General features: G+C 34.1%; 1 protein-coding gene across 1 annotated transcript in view; it reads left to right on the forward strand.

Moving 5' to 3' along the window:
• The first annotated feature begins 1,317 nt into the window (after positions 1–1,317).
• Positions 1,318–21,635, forward strand: part of LOC129219409 (transmembrane 9 superfamily member 2-like) — a 55,356-nt gene continuing 35,038 nt past the window's right edge. Inside the window, exons 1-5 of the mRNA XM_054853798.1 lie at positions 1,318–1,538; positions 4,368–4,435; positions 13,449–13,542; positions 14,166–14,293; positions 18,531–18,660. Coding sequence (XP_054709773.1) covers positions 1,401–1,538; positions 4,368–4,435; positions 13,449–13,542; positions 14,166–14,293; positions 18,531–18,660 — 558 coding nt within the window. The 5' untranslated portion in view covers positions 1,318–1,400. The remainder of the gene's footprint in view (positions 1,539–4,367; positions 4,436–13,448; positions 13,543–14,165; positions 14,294–18,530; positions 18,661–21,635) is intronic.

Here is a 21,635-nt window from a genome sequence, read left to right on the forward strand (position 1 = left end):
GGGATTGAATCTTGACGTGGTGCATGCTCCTCCTCTTTTAGTGTCACGTGAGCTTCGTTCTGTTTGAAGCTAATTTTAAGTTGTAATTTTGAAGAATCCAGGTCAGTTTTTAAAAAGCTGAGTTCGATTTCTGGGAGTTTTAAGTAGAAGACTATTCAATCAATAAACGTTCGGCGATTACCCGACCCATGCAGGTTCCTCATTTTCTTATTGTTGGAATTTCGTGTGTTGAGGGTGAGTGATTCATGTGGAGGATATACACCTCTTCTGAAGATTAAAATAAGAGAACCTTTGTTTTCAATAAATAACGGCAAACCACGCTATACACTCCTATCCCTTCGTTTCGACTCCTTCGGAACCGGTTCTATTGTAACCCTGGGATTGAATCTTGACGTGGTGCATGCTCCTCCTCTTTTAGGGTCACGCGTGAGCTTCGTTCCGTTTTAAGCTAATTTTAAGTTGTAATTTTGAAGAATCCAGGTCAGTTTTTTAAAAACTGAGTCGATTTCTGGGAGTTTTAAGTAGAAGACTATTCAAATCAATCAACGATTCGCGACTACCCGACCCATGCAGTTTCCTCATTCCCACATTCCCACTACTACTACGCAGCCCTGACAGAGCTGTAGGCTGGAGGGAAAATGATACATTCCAAGTTCTAGAATTTTTAAGCTCCTTTAACCTAAAGTTGGTCCGACTCTGCAACTTATAAGTGAAGCCCCACCTCCGCATAAAAAATTTCTTGTTTTGCTATGGTACCCCCCCAAAAACATCTCGGCTGCGTTCGGAAACGATCCACCGGTTACACCGCGTGGTTAGTCCGGTGTGGTTATGACGTATTTGGAATTTCTCTAGGAATACCGGTAGAACAGCTGTGTTTCCGAACGCTCGTGGTTAAACCGCGGTAGTTCTAGTTCAGCAGCAAACGATACTCCAATCAAAGCGTAACTTTCATAATAGGCAAGTCACGTGCGTTACGATCAAAACATGAAACACGACCGGATTGGCCAACACAGGCTTTGTGACGTTTGTGACCTCGCTAACCGCTTCCAGACAGCGGTGCCACAGGTTGCTACCAAGTCGACCGCCAGAAAACAACCGCAGCGTTTCCGAACGCGGTTAAGTGACGTCACCGGTTCCACCGCAAGCGTTTCCGAATGCTTACGGTTGCACCGAGGCGACCGATCCGCGTTTCCGAATGCACCCCTCTTGTAAGCTGTGACGTTTCGCGAATCGAGTCCGTATCTCGATCCGTAATAGAATCGTTGGCGGATTCTAAACGAGCATAAGAATTTAACTGTAACTGTGCTTCTCAGTGTACTCTATGTCGTGTAATAATCTGTTTCTGCTGCGTTGAGCAGTGATGTTGATATTTGTTTAGTGAAAAAGTATAAAAAAAGGACATGTTTGAATTTTATAATCAATTTTTCATCACAAATATATTCTTATATTTTCAAATATGCTGTGTATTAGGTTTTTATCTTCCTGGCTTAGCTCCTGTAAATTATTGTGAAGAAGGGAAAGCCGCCGAAAGTTGTCAAGTTAGTAGATATGTTATAAAACCTATAACATCTGTAAATTTAGAGTAATTATTTTGTTGAGTTAATGTAATTTTTTACTCACTTTAATATCATTGAAATTTGATGAATTTTTCATTTGTGAACATTTGGGTTTTAAGTGCCTTTACCTTGGATTCTAGAAAATCCGAGTAACAAAAGACCGTGATTACTCTTAATTCGAGGTATCCAAACGTTCCACTTTGCTCGTCGTTGATAAGAATGCTGTTCTTTTCGATTTTTCTTGGAGCATCATCAGTTTTTAGAACGATACATATACAGGCTCATCATTTCGAATTTGCCGGGGGCGGGGGGGGGGGGAATCAATGCAAATTTCTTCGAAAAGTAACAAAAACTACGCCCACTTCCCTGGCCCCGCCATTTCTGAAAAGAGAAAGGCAGCAAAAATGTAAGTCTCTTTGCTCTATGAAGTTCTGTGGTCATTATTTGACTAAAGAAAAAAACATCTAATGATCTGACCATATTATTTTTTTGTAAGTCTATTAAATAAAAAATTTTAATAGCTGAAGGTGATTTCTGGTAAAATACAAAAATCAAACACTATCGTTCTTATAAAACTTCCTTAACTGAAGTGATGAAGAGAAATTGCAATGACTGTGCCATCGGCACGTATCAAGTAGTGTGAAACATTCATTCAACTTGAGACAAAAAAATGTCGCAACAAAGCTCATCGAAATAAACGAAGGGATGATTCGTGGAATCGCCCACTTATTCACCGAATGGCTATAGTGCACCAAATCTAGTGATTGGTTGAAATCGAGCTATTTTGGATTATGCCGTCTGAGGCGTGTGATTGGTTGAAACAGGCCCGTGTCCAGGATTTCATAAAGGGAGGGGTTGAAACTTTTTCCCTTTGCAACTTACGTTGTTAAAGGAAAACAAACTACGCGTGTTGCTAGTTTCGTTTTTTTTTTTCTTTTGTTTTTCCATCAAATAACATTGAACAGGAATTTAATGAAAATAAAAATTTTATTAAAAAAAATTGCTGTTTCGCATAGAAACATTTTTCTAGTGTGTGAAACGACTAGTTCATGCAACACTAAAGGCGTACCATAAGAAAACAGTAAGCAAAGTAACCATTTTCCCTGAACCTAATGCTTTTTTCGGGGGGGGGGGGGGAGGGGGCTACGTCATTGTCTAATATTCTTTTAAATAATTTTCTTCTGCATGCTTACAGCGTTGCCGGACTCTCCAACCATTCCATTTTTTCAAGCACTTAGAAGCGAAGGTGCTTGGATATCCTACAATTGAGGAAAATGCTAATTGTTAAACATGGGGAAATATTAAAGAGGGTGAATACTGTATCAGAGTTTAACTCTAAAATTAATTAAAACTTAAAATACGTTTTGGAAAATCGTTTAATGATTCATTCATTATTTTTTTTTTCAATGGGAGGGGTTTAACCCCTAAAACCCTTCCCTTGGACACGGCTCTGGGTTGAAATCGCGCCAACTCGTCATGTGCAGCGTGACGATTTGGCGATTTTTGGAAATTGCGCCACGCAGGGGGTGATTTCAGACTCGCACCTAAACGAAGATTGATAAAATATACTTTTTTTGGTTTCTCTTTGTTTGCAATACATAAATATGAATTAAACATCTCGGAACACCTCACATTAGTAGAATGCAAAGTCAGAGTCGCACTGATTTTAGGGTAAAAAAATCTGGAGTTGAAGGCTCTAATTACCAAGAATCCCAGTCAATCATTTTGTCTTTAACTCTGCCTGGGCTGCCGAGTTAGAATTGCAGTCGAATTGGGATAGAGTCCGACTCGAGGGCTCTAAAATTCCAAGAGTCTGAGCCAGAGTCGATCACCCCCTTCCCCCCACCGAACATGGCCCTGGTGGAATAAGGAGGTACGTACATTTGAACAGTTGCATATTTTGGAAGTGTTTTAATACACATTACACTCAAAGCTGACCCTTGTTATTCTAGTGCTTATAGTTGTAGCTAAATAGTCCTTGAAGTCCTTCATATGTGGTGTGTATTAAAGGGGGGATGAAGTGAACAACTTTGATAGTAGCTATTTTGTGATGTGCCCCTTTCATTTTGTGTGTGTTAATAGATTCATGGGTGTTGAAAATGAAAATTTAGAATGAAAACCTTTTATTGCTAACACCTATTACCTTTATGTCGTGCATAGAAGTATGAGTTATTGTCGTCTATATGGTATAAAAATGTTAATTGTTCAAAATTATTTGGGTTATCCGAGGTCGTGTTCATTCCAGTTACCACAAATTTCCGGGATTATACTGTACTTTAAAATTGTAAAATTCAGGTTTGAATTTTACTTAGTTTGCTTATCACTTGCCAAAACCACACGTTTTATCCATGAAGTGCAGCCGACTCTTATTAGTTCGAAACTCGAGGAATCTTAGATTGATTGGAGTTTGATTTAAATAGTTTTAAATTATGAGAGAGATTAAAAAATAGAAACAAATAAGAGTGCAAGAATGTTTAAAGATAGTAAGGCATTTGAGTTTATGATCTTTTAATTATTGACTAATAGATGACTAAATTTAATTTAGTGTCTATGAAATAGCTTTGCATTAAATTTTTCTATGAAATGTGTGAAACTCAACAAATTACCTTTAACACTTTTAATGTTTATAGTGAACTTGTAGCTTCGTTTTCTGTCTTTCAGTCACTACATAGTATAAAACTAGATCTTACAAAATTCTTTCACCTTAATTTACTCTTTCATTACATTGGCTTTTTTTCTAATTCCTTGAACTGCTTTTAATTTTGAATATTCTCATGTCATTCATCTGACTCATTATTTTTTGTTTTTCAGTCTCGTGTGATTTTATATGTAAATAGACTGAATTCTGAAGAAGCTGTAATACCATATGAGTACAATCAGTAAGTAGATTAGAATTTCTTTTAAACAATCATATTTTTATGTTAACATAAAATTATTTTCTATTTAATTGATCAGTAGTTGTATTCGTATACCTAGACCGATGACTAACCGCATCGTTCTATGAGAGCTAGCGGTTAACTGGTTGTTACTGTTGTCGTTCTATAGCTTCACTGGTTGATCAATCGGTCAGTCACAAATTAAGCTGGTTGATTGAACCACGTGACATTTTTGATCAATAATAATTATTTTTCATCTGCTCGTTTTTCATCTGCCCAAGTAACTGGTGATAAACCGAAAGCTTTCGATGAAGCGTTGTTTGATGAACAACCGGTTAATAACCGCCGACGCATTAGCTGTCATGTGAACAACCGTCCGGTTGTGGTACGCAAACACAACCAGTATGAAAATTTTAACTATAAGTTGCCTGCTTGAAGTATTTGTTTTTTGAACCCTGTTAATTATTAACTTATCCATTAATAACTTTCAAAGAAAATACATGATTAAATGCAAATATTTTAATTTAATTATTTATAAAATTATTTCATAAATAATGCTGAGAAAATTATTAAAATGTTATCACTATCTGACAAACTTCGCAGTATTACCACTTCACAGTGAATGACCCTAAAATTTAAATTTATTGCAAGAAGGTCATGTCATATATCAATTAAAAGCTCTATTTTTTAACAAAATATTTTTTTAATTTTAATTGTACTATAATTAGTCATAAGAACATACTTTTCTCTTTTTTTTGCATGTTTTGAGTTTTTTTACTTGCTTATATTTTGAACAATTTTCAAAATAGAAATCTAAAAACTGGTGGAATTACTTATCTTGTCATGTCCTTCATGCAAAATTTTATAGAAATCTGAAATGGTGAGGTCAAGAAGGTGATTTTTACGACATTGAATTGCCCATAGGCAACTAGCTGCACAACGGGGTAAGATTGCGAGGGATGATTTATCCCTATAAATACTATTTTCAGAAAAGTCCTGAAGTACGTTAACTTTAGTTTGTTCAGTTTCTTCAAACTGTCGATCATTATTTAAATTTTTGTTATTAAAATTTAAAACAAGAATAATATTGTACCCTCTAATTCCCAATTGTCCAATATTGAGGTGCAAATTTCGCCCTGTTAAAGGCGTTTGTTGCTGATAAAAAAAGAAACAAATATTGATTATTTTTAGGTGTTCTATCAGTGTGCCAAGTTTTATTCCAATTGGTGATTTACACTTGAATAAGGTTACTTGTTAGCAGCAGAACCACACCGACTCAATGTTGAACTCCAGAAACCGGCTCGACCATACTCGGCTTGTTGCAACGAGGGTGTGATAAAGAGGGCTAGTCTCTGCCCATACGTAAATAGCATATGTTAATCATGACGTCATTGCTCGGATGCATCGTAACGAACGCTAGCAACTTACGCACTTACCGTACATACGGTAAATGTCGTAGTCTCTGCCCAAAAATACCAGAAGTTCGTTAATATTCACTGGGATAACGAACTTACGGTAAGCATTAAACCACGCCTTTTTTCCTGTCCCTGTAAGTCAATGGAAAATTAGGATCGTTGGCATGAGAACGCTCAGAGACGAGGCTAGCCTCGGTTGTTTTGTTTTGATTCTCCTTCGGACGTCTGCTCCGAATCACGGAAACATGGAAAAAATGTTCTTATTGTTACTTACACCACTCGGGTACCCAAATCAGAAAAAAGGGGGCACAAAAGAAGAACCTTTTGACCTAAGAGCCATAATGATAATAAAAAAAGAGCATTTTTGTTTTAGTTTTTACCATTTTTTTGGAGCATTAAGTAACAAGTTCCTAAAAATTAAAATAGGAACTAGCAAAGAAAACAAAGCAATGGAAGGTTCTAATTAAATTCATTTCTAATATTTCTTCATTGATCTGTCAACATAATGAAATTACAAAATATTCCTAATGTAGCGAAATATCATTCTTTGAAACATTATTTTGAATAGTTTTGTACATTATCAAAATAGCTTTAACAATGTAATATTTTTTAAGAATTTGGCTCAAAATACTTTTGTGCCAGATCTCAAATGAAAAACAGGCACTTCTTGCCCCATGGACATATCCACCGGGGGGGGGGGGGGCATTTGTCACGGGGGGGGGGGGGGGGAGTTTGAAAGTGTGTACATCTTCTTCCGAGTCCATTAAAAAAAAATTATTGGTGTTGAGTTAATACTGCTGTCATTTTAGAATTACATTGCTTCTAAAATCTTGGGGGGAGGGGGGGGCTTACAGACCAGTCCCCAAATTGTCCAAATTATGGCCCTGCCCAGGAGGACCCTGAACTTGCCGAATGGAATGCTACAAATATTGTCGCTGATTGAGGATAATTTTGCCTAATAGAACTCCCAATTTTTGCTGAATCGGCAGAAAAATTTGTTGAATCGGGAAAATTTTGGGGGTCACAACGACTTCGCATTGGGGCTTTCCTGGGCCTGCCCTCCCCTTCCATGCTGAGATGGTGACACCCTTGTCTGGCCCTGATCAAGGATTGGGCCAACCAGGCTCTGATCTATAAATTTTGCCCCCCCCCCCCCTGTAAAAAATTAGCAGAGTTCCTAACTGCCTACTGGAGTTCTACGCCACTGAAAGTCAGGGGCCCCTTTAGTGTAGTGAAACCCATCTCTCTTCAAATATCCAATGAATGAAATTTAATTTATATTTATTAGGTTTTACATATGCAATTACGAAAAGAAAAATAATTGCTAAAATGTTTTTTCATGTATTTCTTTTTATTAGTAGTTTGAAAATTAAAACATCATTCAGAACAGTTTGCATAACAGATTATCTGATAGTCGATAATATTAATTTCTGTGACTGCCTGTCACTAACCGCATCTCCTCTGGACTGGAAATGTTTGCCAGGTCAATACTGGTACTGTTGAATACATTATACTTTAGGATTCCCCGTACCTACCCTTTTTTTCTAAACTGTTGGATGGAGACCTGAAGACAGCTGTTTTTTGATCCAGGCCAGAAGACGAGCAATCTCTGGTCCAGCACTCCCAGAGGTATTAATTCTTTGAAGGACTTTGACTGCGACATATTTAACTTGCCCCAGTCACCATTAACAAACACGGAAGATCTTTGACCGGCTGGCATCAGACTTGGGATCCTTCGGGTAAGCAGGGGTCCTCCTTCAAGGGCAAAAGCACCCTCCCTTCCCCAAAATACCTCTCAATTCCCCCCCCCTCCCTTAGAAATTCTATTGGCGCAATCTGCGCCATGAACTCTTCCAGGTGGGCACCCTGAGTTAAGAGTCTGACACCTTACCGGTCCCTCCAGCACACCCCACCGTCGGATACAGGTTGTTAATCTGCGTATTTATTGCACCCTGTCTTACCCCTCTAAACCTTGAGGGGCCGGATATCCAGTACTGATTATGCCTTGAGGATATTTGGATATCCAAGGATGTTATGATACCCTAAAAAGCATAAAATCTTTGAGGCGGATGGCAAGCGGGTTGGCGTGCAAAGCAAGCAGGGGTGTGGGGCCCCCTAGTCTGAATTATTTATCTGTGTCTGTAACTATCTTCTCCAGATTGGCCGTGTCTACCTGTAGCATTGGATAGAGGGCAAATAGGGGAAGCCATTTCCACTCTTTAACACCCCTCTAAACCTTTAGGGGCCTCCATTCCTGAGGATATCCAGGGATGTCTCGACACCCCTAAAATCATTAATAGTCGCCTGCTACAAGTGGCTTTGAGCCCCCACAGGTGGCAACCGGGGGTTTGCGAGCTAAACGAGCAGGGGGCAGAGCCAAATTCCATTACAACTATACTGCAGTTTGTGCAGAATATGTTTTAATATTCCTTTTTATAATAAAATGACAGTTTAATTAAAGAAATTTGTTTGAATTCAGCCGAAGGAATACAAATAAAGGGCATATTGAAGAAACAACAATGAACATTGATGTAAAAGTGCATTTATTGGTTCCGCAACTGTGTAAAATGTTGATGTGTATTATGGGAATGATGATATGTATAGTGAAGAACAATGAATTCCAGATTCATCAATTGGGTGGTAAGGGAACCTTCTGAATTTTAGAAACAATCAAGTTTGGCATTATTGTATGTACGCATTTTGTTTTCTTCCTATATAATCCATTGAGCACAAATCTTTAGACCCCCCACCCACGGAAAATTGTGAAATGAGACCCTACTGTAGCTTAAGGGAGTCCTACAGAAGTATACATGTGTACCTGAGCTTACAGCTATTATGTGCAAAGTCTATGATGGCTGCTGAGTGCTGAATTTGTTGCTTTGAGTGTTCAACAAGAAGATGCATAAATATTGTAATGCACCAAAAGACAAGTATTTTGGGAGTCTTATACAATGTGTTGAATAGTTTAGATGCAAAGTTTGTCAAACTTTTTTTTCTGACCAAAATATTCAGATTAACCTCACAGCTATGAAACATTGCTTTCCGTCAGCAGTATTACCAGCTCATTTGCTGCTTCATCATTATGGGATTACCAACTAATTTACCTCATCATGCAGCAAACACAACATCATTTTTAATTCCTGGCATTCATTCATATTTACTGATGGGAGTGAAGTAAAAGGTCTTGTAGCTTGGCCCTAGAAACATTGTTGTTTATTTTATTTGTACAAATTAATATTATTCGACACGCAAATGGATCATACCAAACCTATAAATAAATAAAATTCTCAACCTGACCGTCTCAAATTTTCATGAAAGTTTTAGAAGCCCTACTCTCTGACATCTTAAATGTAACAGTAAAACCCCTCCTAACGGTCACCCATCTGATGTGGACAATATTTTATTCTCCGATTTCAAGGAAAATAGCATTATTAAATCTGTCCTGCGGACACCCCTCTATTGCCGACAAAAATTTTGTCCCATTAGTGTCCGTATTAGAGGGGTTTTACTGTATATAATTTTTAAAAAACTTTCATACTTGATTAGTAATTAATTTCTGAAAGTTGTTAAAAAGCACAGCACTTCTTTTTAACTTTCTGGCAGTGCTTAAAATTTTATAATTCATGCTTTATGAGAGGTACAGAGCTGTATTATAGCTCACTTTGAAAAGAAAGACATGCACTTCAGTTGAATGTGAACTTAAATACCTTTCGGAAAAAAATTCTCTTTCCCAAAATTTTCAAATTAAAAAAAAATTGAGAATAGTGTCATTTTATAAAAAAGAGCATGATTTTTACTGTATTTTAGTGAATAGGGCCAAAAAATTTTCAGAGTGGGACTACAACAAAATTTTAAAAAGTACACTATTTTAAAATTATTGCAATAAAAAAATGTTTAACTTACAAATCAGCGATGAAAGATAATGAAATTATCTTTAAAATGCGCTATTGTACAGCTCTGTAGCTCAAAAAAAAAAAAAAAAAAAACTTTTAAGTTACAACTAGTGATGTGCTGGATCGTTAAAAGTTCAGATCTGCGGATAGGGATCACTAGTGTCTAGATCCGTGAGAACTTCTTGTGGGTCAGTACACGCCAGAAACTGAAAGCAGATAAATTTTAAATTGTGGAGCAACAAAGAAATTGCTATTACTCGCAAGCATAAAGGTTTAACATTGTACTCAAAATTTTGAACTGATGTAATATACCCCACCCTTGGCGACTTTTTCCTGTTGGCGCCAAGAAAGCATCGCCAAGAAAACGATGTATGACGACATATGTCATACATCGTTCTTAGCGATGCTTTTTTAGCGCCAACAGGAAAAAATCAGATAAAAAAACATGATCAAAGCCCTTCAGAACACAATAGATATAAAAACAACATAAAAGCACAACAAAAAACATCACGAATATATGCTTCAAAAATGTACAGGGCCGGGGTTTTTTGTAAACATATTAAAATACAATGAAATAAATTATTGTATTAATTACAGGTCGAAATTAATGCATTAATTTTTTTTTTCATCATTTCTCCGGGATACGAGCCCTCGGTCTCATAGTACTTTCGTAATGAGACCTCGACTCGCCGGCCCTGCCTCGGTCTCATTACGAAAGTACTATGAGCCTCTGTCTCGCCAGGACCTCGGTCCGTTATCCCTCCGACTGTTAATATACATTACAGTCGGAGTATGGTTACAGTTATGTGTATTTTCATGGAGACACCCAAGGGTGGCTCCTTCCGTTCAGTGTACAATAATGACAGTTTTAAGTGTGAAATATGCACCATTATTGTGCAGATTTATTAATAAAATTCAGCATTTTTAAGAGTACAACCGAAAGAACTTTCAATTGTTAACATAAAATTCAGTACCTAAAGGAGGCACGTTAATAGAATGTCTAAATAATTCATGGCATCGATAAGAATTAACTTTTAGAACAAAATAACCGTACTATTTCTGTAAAATTAATTTACATACAGTAAAAATAAAGTTAAAAACTACAAGAACCCCTCAAGGATTTGTAAAAACAAAGAATTTTGGAAGTGAGAGGTTTTTTTTGAATTCTAAAATAAAGAACTTGCCTTTTTATATGGTATAAATATTCACACTCAGTCTAAAACAATACATCATATGACAATGGCACGTTACAGATAAACACCACGTTGGAGTTAACTTTTAATTAACCTTCAAGTTTGAAGAAACTGGCATTTTCTAATGTTTTTACTTCAAAACACAACTACTGAATTTAAACTAACACAAAATAAGCATTCCTGTAAGGTATATTGCACGAAACAACACCACATATCTCTCCTGCCCAAACAACCCAAGTAAACAAGTTTGAACAGATCTGTAAGATTGCCTTCGGGTTGCTAAACACAGGTTAGTTTGGCCAGGGATGCCATGCATAAAAAATTATCGCCTCATTGGCGATAAAAATATTTTAATTTTGTGCAAAAAAATCGAATGTCGCCAAATGGGGGGGGGGGGGTATATCACATCTGGTACCCAAAATTTTCTTTTATGTAAACAAGATTATAACTCCTACTTGGAAATTCCTAACAAATATTAAATGCAGAAAATTTCATTCTTTCAACTAGTGCCAATATATAAACGCACATATATAAGATCTCACTGTTAAAATTACAAAAAACACTAAGTTGGTTTTGAATTAATATCTTCATTAATTCATAGGTGTCCACCAAGGGAAGGTCAGACTACAGCATTGAAAATTTTAGGAGGGTTTTCAGGGGTATTTTTCTTTGTTGTATTTGGGGAAGAGGTGGACACCCCTGGGTAATTAGTGTTACAAAGACCAAGCTAAGAACACATTCGATCAAGTCACCTTTTGAGTGTAAAAAAGAATGAACAAAATCGTTTCGTCTGTTTGGAAGCTACGATTCCACAAACACACACAAATATACATGTCAAACTTATTATCTCTTTCCTAATAGAGTCGGGATTTAAAAATTAACTTTTTTACTTTCCGAAATGATACCTTATTTAACTAAATGAAAACACCTAACTTACAGAGAATTTAAGAGTGTTTTATACCTGTCTATATTTAGAATTCAAATATGTGTTGAAATTTAAGAACATAAAAGATTTGTTTAAGATCCGTAAAAAACAAATAAGGATACAAATCTTTATCTTCCCTCGGATATCCGGCATAACACTAGTCAGGATTTTTTAAAGCCAATTTTTTGCAAAAATTATCCTACAATATTTGCTGTAACTGTTCTGAGCCCAATCTGAACATTTGGGATGCATTCATTAGAATACATTACAAAAAAAAAAACCCCTGAATTTTTGAGACACAATATCAAAATTTAAAATTGTGAAAAAATATTTTTACCTGAAATATTTGTGTTGTTACATATCAAAGTAAGGCACATGCAGTTTTCTTTAAAATGAGCTATAATGCAACTCTGAAGCTCCCATAGAACTTGAGTTAGGTATAACATTTCAAAACACTGCTGGGAAAATAGTGTTTAACAAACTCAGACATTAGTTACTGATCAATTGTGTAAGATAGATTTTTTCCTAAAATTTATATACATTTGAGGTGTCAGAGAGTAGTAGGATTTCGCAAAGTTTCTTGAAAATCTGACACAATCAGCTTGAGAATTTTGTTTATTTTATTGCTTGGTTTAAAATCGAATGACCCACTTACCTGTCGGAAAATAATTAATCTGTACAAGCAAAATCAACAGCAAATTTCGTAGGGCCATGGTGCAAGATCTTTTACTTCACTCTTATCAATAAATATAAATGAATGCTAAGAATTAAAAATGATGTTGTGTTTGTAGAATGACGAAGAATGTACTCGCTAATTAGCTGGTAATCCTCTATACAGGAGGGAAAGCAATGTTTCACTTCTGTGGCGTTAATCACTTAACTTTTGATCTATTTATAAAGTTTGACAAACCTTGCATCAAAAATATCCAACGCGTGTGATGATTCTTCAATACTTTTCCTTCGATAAGTTCCAATAGTTCAGTAAGTTTCACATAACTCAATGCGCTGCGAATACAGCAGCCATCTTTGTTTTGACTCTTAAACGTACGTACGAAAGGTTTACGCCAGAAAAATCATGGCGTTAATTTACCGTACGTTCGCGTTTTGGCAACTGCCTTTTGCGTCCGGTAAGAAAGGGCAGAGACTAGCGAGTTTTGTTGCGTACGTAAAAGTGACGTCACGGGTGGGCGTTGCATGCGTTAAATTTTTACGTATTGGGCAGAGACTAGGTCTCAAAGTGTGTCAGGGCCTTAACCAGAAAATAATTTTAGGGAGTGTTTAAAAACTTTCATCCTGAAGTTTGAGGAAGAATTTGGAATTTTAAAAATATAAACGATTATTTCAATGTCAAACCGAACTTTTCAGGGGGGGGGGAACCCTAAGGACCCCCCTGTATACGACTCTAAAGTGTGTTAAATGCTGTAAGTTCAAGGTATTTGTGAACTCTATTATTTCTGAAATGTATCGAGTATGAAAAGCTATATTTTTGCATAGTAGTTCACATGTCATTTTTTTCATTCTTTTCCTTCCTTATATTCAGAATTTAGCAAAAAAAAAGGAACTTTTTCAAGAAATAATTTTAAATTTCAGTTTTGATTTCTGCACTGCTGATGAATCCGACTCTCCAGTGGAAAATTTAGGTCAAGTTGTCTTTGGTGAAAGAATAAGGCCATCCCCATATAATGTAAGATTTGGTTTGTTTTTGAGCAACATTTAAAAATATATAGTAAACAAATATGTCAACTCTTTGTCAACCTTAAAAAAAATTATATTCTCCTTTATATTACCAGGAAAGCATTTCACAGTATCAAAATAGAAACAAAATCTATGTAAGCAGCAATCAAAATAACAATATGAAAGCGCTTTTTTAACTCATAAATATTCTTTTTTTTTATTTTGCATTCTTTAGATATATCCTTAATCTAGTGTTTCAAATGGGAAAAATTGATAAAATCCATGCTTCTTTAAAATAATATATTAATATTTTGGTTACACAACATATTTCGACTTCTCATCAATCGTCAACTAATTGTAAAACTAACTTTATTGATTTTGCCTTTCACGTCACTTAGTAGTGGATAAAAGCTTTGGTCTCTATGTAAAATGACCAAAAAAATAGTAATTAGAAAAGTTTTTATTCAAAATCTGTACCAAGAAGATAGCAAAATTTTTATTTGGATTTGATACAGTATTGAAACTTTTTCTACCAATTAAAAAGTCTTGAATTTTTAAGTTTGATCCTAAATAATAAATTCAGCCAGCTATGATAATCCTTTTCATTTAGTTATTTTGTTCATTATATTTTAGATAAGTTTCTTAAAAGATGTTACTTGTGCTACTGTCTGTCAGAAGACTTATCACTTAGATAATAAGGAAGATGTTGAAAAATTGAACAACTTGAAGAAAGGAATGGTAAAGAACTATCAGCATCACTGGTAATTCCTTGAAAAATTACTTTCATATTTTTATTTTCATTATTTTTTGAATAATGATTAGATCAGAAGTCATGTATGCCTATATAAGTTTCTAATGTGTCTGAAATTAAATGAGTAAAATGATATAAATTATGTGTGATCAAGGGTGAAAGTTTCCAAACTTATTTCAGTCTTTTTTTTTTTTTTAATTTTTGAAAATGGAGTGAGACAAAACCAAATCCAAGTTAAAAAGCAATAAATAATGAGTGAAAGAATCTGAAGGAACCTAGTTAAAAAGCAATAAATAATCTGCATTGTTAAAATAATGCAGACAATTGCTTTTACTCATACCAGGTATAAAGTTATGTACTTCTTACCCAAAAGAATTTTTTTTTTCGTCAAAGTAGTCATAATAAATCAATTTTTCAGATAGTGAGTGTACTTCAAATTATTTAGGTAACAACAAGGTCATTGCAAAACTTAATTTAATCTCTAAACTTATAATGATTTTGCCTTTACTGCTTGTACCTGGTACTGGTACAAGCAGTTTACGTTCCTTTCATAATGCAAGCAGCACAGTTTAAAATAGATCATAGTACACATCATTCTTCTAATGCTTTGAAAGTACCACAACACATCGCTTTTTTAGATTAAAAAACATTACCGTAAAATCCCGAAATGAACCCCCTATCGATTATAGCCCCCCTCCTTTTTTGTGGAAAGTGGATTTAAAATCCCAAATTCCCCCCCCCCCTCACTAAAAAATCATCTTCACTTTTCATTTTTCCGATCATCTTCATTTGCCAGTCCCTCCAAAAAAAAGGTAACATTTCTGCTTTACTGAGAAAGCCTTTACAGAGGTTTAGTTTCCCCCTCCATGTGCAGGTTTTCTTATCTAAAAAAAGAAAAAAAAGGAAAAGAAAACAATGATTTAAACAAAAAAAAAAGGCTCTGGTGTATTCGTTGGAAAATATGTAGACTCCTTTTGATGCAAGGGCATATTTTTTTTAAATTTTTTTGTTCATATGTATTGCAAAAGAAACTTGTGCCATTGTACTGCTTTTTGTTTATTTTCGAAGGAGCATTTTTGTTCTGACTTTTGAAAATAAACAATCTTCAACACGACACCATTTTGAAAACGAGACGCCATTTTGGAAAAGCATTGCTTGAAAAGTCCCGCGAAACTTAAAAATAACCTGATTTTAAGGAGAAATAAAGTACTGGAACGAGTTTAGGGTTGTCAGAAATGTATATTTTACTAAATCAAGTAAGATTTGTATGTTTTTATGTTCGCAAATTTTGTAATGCGCAGTTTTCGAAATTACGATTTTCGTAACAAATTTGAGGTCGTGATTGTGATTTTTGCTTCTATTTTGAAACAAGAACATTAAGATTTTGCTTCTTTTACTGTATCCTTATTGCATTCAGCACATAATTTATTTTCAAGCGATAAATTATAGGGGTTTTGCCAACTAAGGTGCAAAATCATTCGCTCTTATTTACTTATTTCTTTTCTGTACTCTAAAATTAATACTACAAAAAACTATTATTTTGGTTAATTTTTCAAAAAATCTCGATTATAACCCCCCTTCTGAAATCAAAGAGTTTTGTTTTGAAAATAGTGGGGGGGGGGTACTTTCGGGATTTTACAGTAAATGGAAAGCATGCTTATGCTGACAGTATTTATTTTCAAGATGTACTCTATATCTTAATTCAATTAAGTTATCTTACATTTTTTCTAAACTGCAGAACAACTTAGTTTAATTAAAATCTTTGTATTTGAGCTAATGTTCAAATACAAAGCCATCTCTTTAAAAAGATGGCAGAGGAACACACTTCCTTTGTGTCAAAAACCTAATAGTCTCTTTGGAATTTAAAACTATTTTCCAAAATGCATAAAAATATTAACAGTAGCTTTAAAACTCAAAATAATCCTTCAACTACATAGTTCATCGCTTAACGCGCCAAGTAACCATGCTACTGTAATCCTGCCCTGTAGTGAGTGAAGCGTTTTTTCCCCTGCAATTTAAATTGTTTCACCAAATAAACAATACTGTAATAAAAACGTTATAAAGAACAATTACAATATAATAATACAACAAACCAAATTATATACATAGATAAGTAACTATCTTCAACTATAAGAACAAATACAAACGTTGAAGAAATAAGTAAAACAAAACCCAATAGAAAAACCTACAAAATCAAATTATGTACCTTAACATAAAAAAAATAAAAATAAATAAACATTAAAAAATCTGCTTCCTGATCACAACAGCATAGCATGGGCATGGTTTCTCGCAGCTATAGACACTGTCCACCAACGCGCTCTAAAGGGGTAACTTACCCCGCCATCTATTTGGGATTCATAGAACTAAACAATTAATTAAACATTTACTTTGCAATTACAAATAATTTTGATCTATCTAATTTTAAAAAATAGCCTATAGCCTTCCTGAATAAATGGACTATTCAACACAAAAAGAATTTTTCAATTCAAACCAGTAGTTCCTGAGATAGCGCATTCAAATGAACAAACTCTTCAGATTTATATTATTAGTTAATAATTAATAGGGCAATGATATGGAAAAAATATTTTTTTTTTTTACATTGTTTAGGATTTTCTCTGAAAAGTACCCTCGAGATTTGCCTCATGGCTAACTCTAACATACGCTCACTGGATCACGAAGGTCACACTTTCAGGTAGAGCCACTGTGGCTACGCATATTCTGCGTTCCAAGCATTTTATAATATATTATAAATTTTCTCATTTTCATAATATTTTTTATTGCTGCTCCATTCTTATTGGTCATAGCGTGATGTTATGTAGCCTAAGTGTTATTATAGCCTTCCCCAATGAATGGACTATCAACACAAAAATAATTTTTCAATTCAAACCAGTAGCTCCTGAAATTAGCACGTTCAAACAAACAAATTCTACAGCTTTATATTACTAGTATAGATGTAAGAGGAGAAGATCATTGTCGAGTGTTACACAATCCAAACAAGTTCACATTAACTTTTTAATAGTGTGTTTTTTTTTTGTCTTTTAATGTCAAATAAAAAATGCAATATTAGGCCATTAGAAATGTTTTTTTTACTATTCTCCAAATTATTATTCTTAATATTTAGTATATTTTCAATCAAAAGGTTTTTTTTTTTTGTCAAGTCTGAAGTGGATGTTTTTGCGCAATACTTTCCAGAAGTGAGCAACTTTTTAATGATTCATCATTGATAAATCAATTTTTTATTCTTTGACATTCCTGTCTTAATTGTTCTGAAATCTTTTTGGGCTCTTTTAAGCTCAAAAAAGCTTTTAAGTTATAGAAAACTTGTATCTAAAGTAAATTTTCTGCAAAAGAAAGTATTTGTTTTTCAAAAGAGCAAAAAACACCCTTCTAATGTTTTGAACATAGGATGAACATGATTTATTTAGACTAAAAAAAAAGTGGTGCAGATGCTAGATGATACTCTCTGGGGATATGACTTATTAAATCTCCCGATTGAAAAAGCATAAAAACTGACTTTAGATGAGGAGTGGCTTCTCTCTGCTGTTTACACAGAGTACTTTCTCTATTTTATACTGAAAGAGAAATTTTTTATTTTCTTGAAATTGATACCTATTTCCGTTTAATTGGTTGAAAAATAAAGTAATTAGATTTTTCTAAATTCATATAGTAAAGGCAACTTTGAAAAGTGTTAAAAAATCGAATTTTTGAAGAAATTCTTCGAAGCTTAGTTTTTATTCAAAAAAAACCTTAAAAAAAAAAGAAAAGAGCAGATCTCGCGGATATCCATTAGTAAAAAAAATAATAGACCAAATTTGAGACATGACGGTACATGACATTAGGTGTTTCGGCGTGGATTGACCTGCCTGCAAATTAATTTTAAATTCATTTGCAGGCAGGTCAATCCATCCACATAAATTATTTTGAGTAATTGCACAATCTATGTGCAAATTGTGAATAATTGCACAATTCTGCATCCTAGTGCAAACCCTGACTACAGTAATTCACCTGATAAGTGAGTCGATTGTATTTGTATGTTAGGTGTAAGACATTTGACTTTAATTATTTTATAGAAGTTTTCTCTTTTGTTACGCTTATCAATTGACTGGGTCTTTGATTCACATATGGTTGGGATCAATCTATGCAGTTAAGCATTTTATTTATTCTTAAACTGATATATATTTTTATTTCTTAACTGGGAAGTGATTCAAAATTGAGTTTTTGTTTACATCAATGTTATGTTTGATCAGGATTGTGGATAACATGCCTATAACATGGTGCTACTTAGTGGAAGGAAATCAACATTTTTGCTCAACGGGATTTCCAATGGGATGCTATGTTAATTCTGCTGGACAACCCAAGGATGCTTGTGTAATGAATGTAAGTAAGCAATAAATCCCATTTTTCCCCTAGCAAATATTTAATTCACTATTTTTATAGATAAATAATAGGGTGGGTCATTTTATTTATTTTCTTAAATTTTTGGGGGCACCGGATAAAATAGGTGCTAAATGCTATTAAACTAATGTGTGAAATTTTATCACGTTATAACAAATCTTTTTGCCTAAACAGTCAGTTTGTAATTTCGATTCTTGTACTTAGTTATGTGCCATATATAATTGCAACAACAGTAAATGTTACTTTGTTTACACCTGAACAAGTTATCAAAAATCATCATCTTTATCTTCCTACCAGTCATTTCAGCCATCAGAATTCCTTGGATAAGAGTCGAGAAATAAATGTGAGCCCATGCGTGAGTTGTATGTAGCTTTAATCAGTGAATGTTTCTTTTGCCCAACTTTTTTTTTTTTTTGAATCGTGGATCACCTTTGTTCAGGGTGGAAATGACCATTGTTTGGTGATTCATGCAATAATCAAATGAAATATTTTGCCAAATTACAAAGGTATCAAATGGTATGATTGGAACTGTCGTAAATGGAAATGTGATGGTGAGATTAAGATAGGACCAATGCACAGAGAAATAGTTTACGTGGCTGTAATTAAATAGAAGAAATATGGTTTAAAGCTTCTATTCCTTTTGTTGAACATAAACAAGTGAAAGAAGTGTTTAAAAGTTACTTTTTGAAATGTATAAAAATCTTTTCTAATCTCGCCCTAAAATACCAGATTAAAAATTAAAGTCACAGTGCCAGACAACTATCATTTAACATTTCATTTTGCAAGTGCAATGTAATTGATTACTACATTGGTCCCAAGAAGAGGAAATTAAAAGAAAAAAAAAAAACGAGTGAGAAAACTTTCAAATTTATCAAAGTACTGCTTAAGGAGTGGTTATTGGAACCATGGCGCTACAGTGAATAAACCTAACGAGGTACTTTAAGGAGACAACTGCTCAGGGAGAAATTGCAGCTGCAGCCTATAAAGAACACTGCATATTGTATTATAGTTTTGACTTCATTTTCACTAAGTAAACTGGATACTGATGGCAGTGATGATCTCAGTCTCTTTCACAAGCCTCAACTTCCAATAATGCTTCTTCAATAAGTTAACTTTAAGAAAAAATACTCTTGGCTCTTGAATTGCGTTTGATTTCACAAACCATGACAGTTAAGAAATATCAGACAGAGTTGGAGTAGCTCTTGCTTTAGCGGTTCTAAAACACTGTTAAAGCTTGATAACTTCAGAAGTTATTAACCTAAATATTCTTCGTCAGAAGTGCAAGGTAGCACGAAAATATGTTCTTGCAACATACAAAGCCCTGCTAACACAAGCTTTATATTTCAATCAAAGGAAAGATAAAACTTAGATTCTATCAGAAAGAGCAGGTATTGCTGAAGCAAGAGTATTTGACTCATTATAGACCATCAGTCAAAGTTTTTGGTTTATGTTGAATTATTTTGTATTATGGCTAAATGTACAATAGCACGAGAAATTACAGATTTCTCCCTTGAAAGAGTCTAGTTGCAAGCAAGCATGCTGCATTTCAGAGTCAGATTTAAAGCTCTGATTCGGTTTAAAAAAAAAGTTTTAAACTTTTAAAATCTAGTCTATAGGTAAGTTTAAACTTTATTGTTTTTGTATTATTAAATGTTAAGGTCCAAGATACATCCTAATAACTATACTAACACATACAAAAAGCTTAATTTTTGTGTTCCGCATGTGACACAAAAGATGAATATTTGATGTTAGCATAAAGTTATTTATTTTGTCTATTTGTTATTTCTAAAGTAAATTATTTCAGGTATGCTTATTCTATGACAGTTTTAGAACTTTAAATAAACTTCAGTTGGAGAAAATTCTGAAAATAAAACTGTCCCGCACGTGCCATCATATACAAACAGCGTAAGATAAACAGTTACAACTTGAAAATATTGAATGACACTTTTTTCCACGTATTTAAAGATTTTACAATATATTATTCTGGAGTAAGAACTAATTTTATTTTACATATGTATAACTATTTTTATGCAATCATATCAATCGTTCCTGAGAAACATATTTTTAGTCTTTAAAGTGTTTATTTTCATTACAGAATGCTCAAAGTACTTCAATAATTATTTTTAGTTTAGTTATAGATTATTTAAAACACACCTACTTATAATGCCATATGAATATAATAGTAACAAAATAGAGCAAAATCTGTAAAGTTGACCACCTGTCAAAGTTGACTGCCTTTGTCAGGAACAGAATTAGTCATTTATTATATAGATCAAACTCTATGAGTTGATCACATGTCTTAAGTTGACTTTTATTTGACAGGAACAGAATTAGTCCTTTATTATATAGATCAAACTCTGTGATTTGACCTCCTGTCTAAGTTAATCTTTACTTACTGCACCACAAGCGGTCAACTTACACAGGTTTCACTGTAAAACTATTTTTATATTTTCTATGTAAGAACTACTTGTGGGAAAAATATATTTTGTCGTTTAAATATTAAGTTTTCCTTTTTCTTTCTTTCTGTTTTTCACTACTTAATATTTGTTTCTATATAGGGCAGAGGATGATTTTATTATTTACTAGCTGCGTCGCCCGGCTTTGCATGGTCTACCTCAAAAATAAAAGTTACATCAAGTCAGGCGTGTTCAACAATCAGGCTTGAACAAAAATAAAAAAAATCTGCAAAATTTCCCCCACAGATTGTGGCAAAATAACCAAAAAGGAAAAGTTTTAAATCCCTCGATTATAGGAAAACCTTTAATGCATAGCATGTCCAAGGATTTTGAGGAATTGTTTTCATTATCCGAATGGAATTTTTTTTCAAAATATGTCTTTATTATTAACTTTGTAAAGTTAGAACTAAATATTTAATTATTAACTAAGTTTTTACTAATTTGATAGAGATACAAGGATTTAAATCTATGAGGAAAAGGAGGAGAAAGAAAGCAGCATTA

Source organism: Uloborus diversus, chromosome 3, assembly GCF_026930045.1.
Source record: "Uloborus diversus isolate 005 chromosome 3, Udiv.v.3.1, whole genome shotgun sequence".
NCBI classification, from domain to species: Eukaryota; Metazoa; Arthropoda; class Arachnida; order Araneae; family Uloboridae; genus Uloborus; species Uloborus diversus.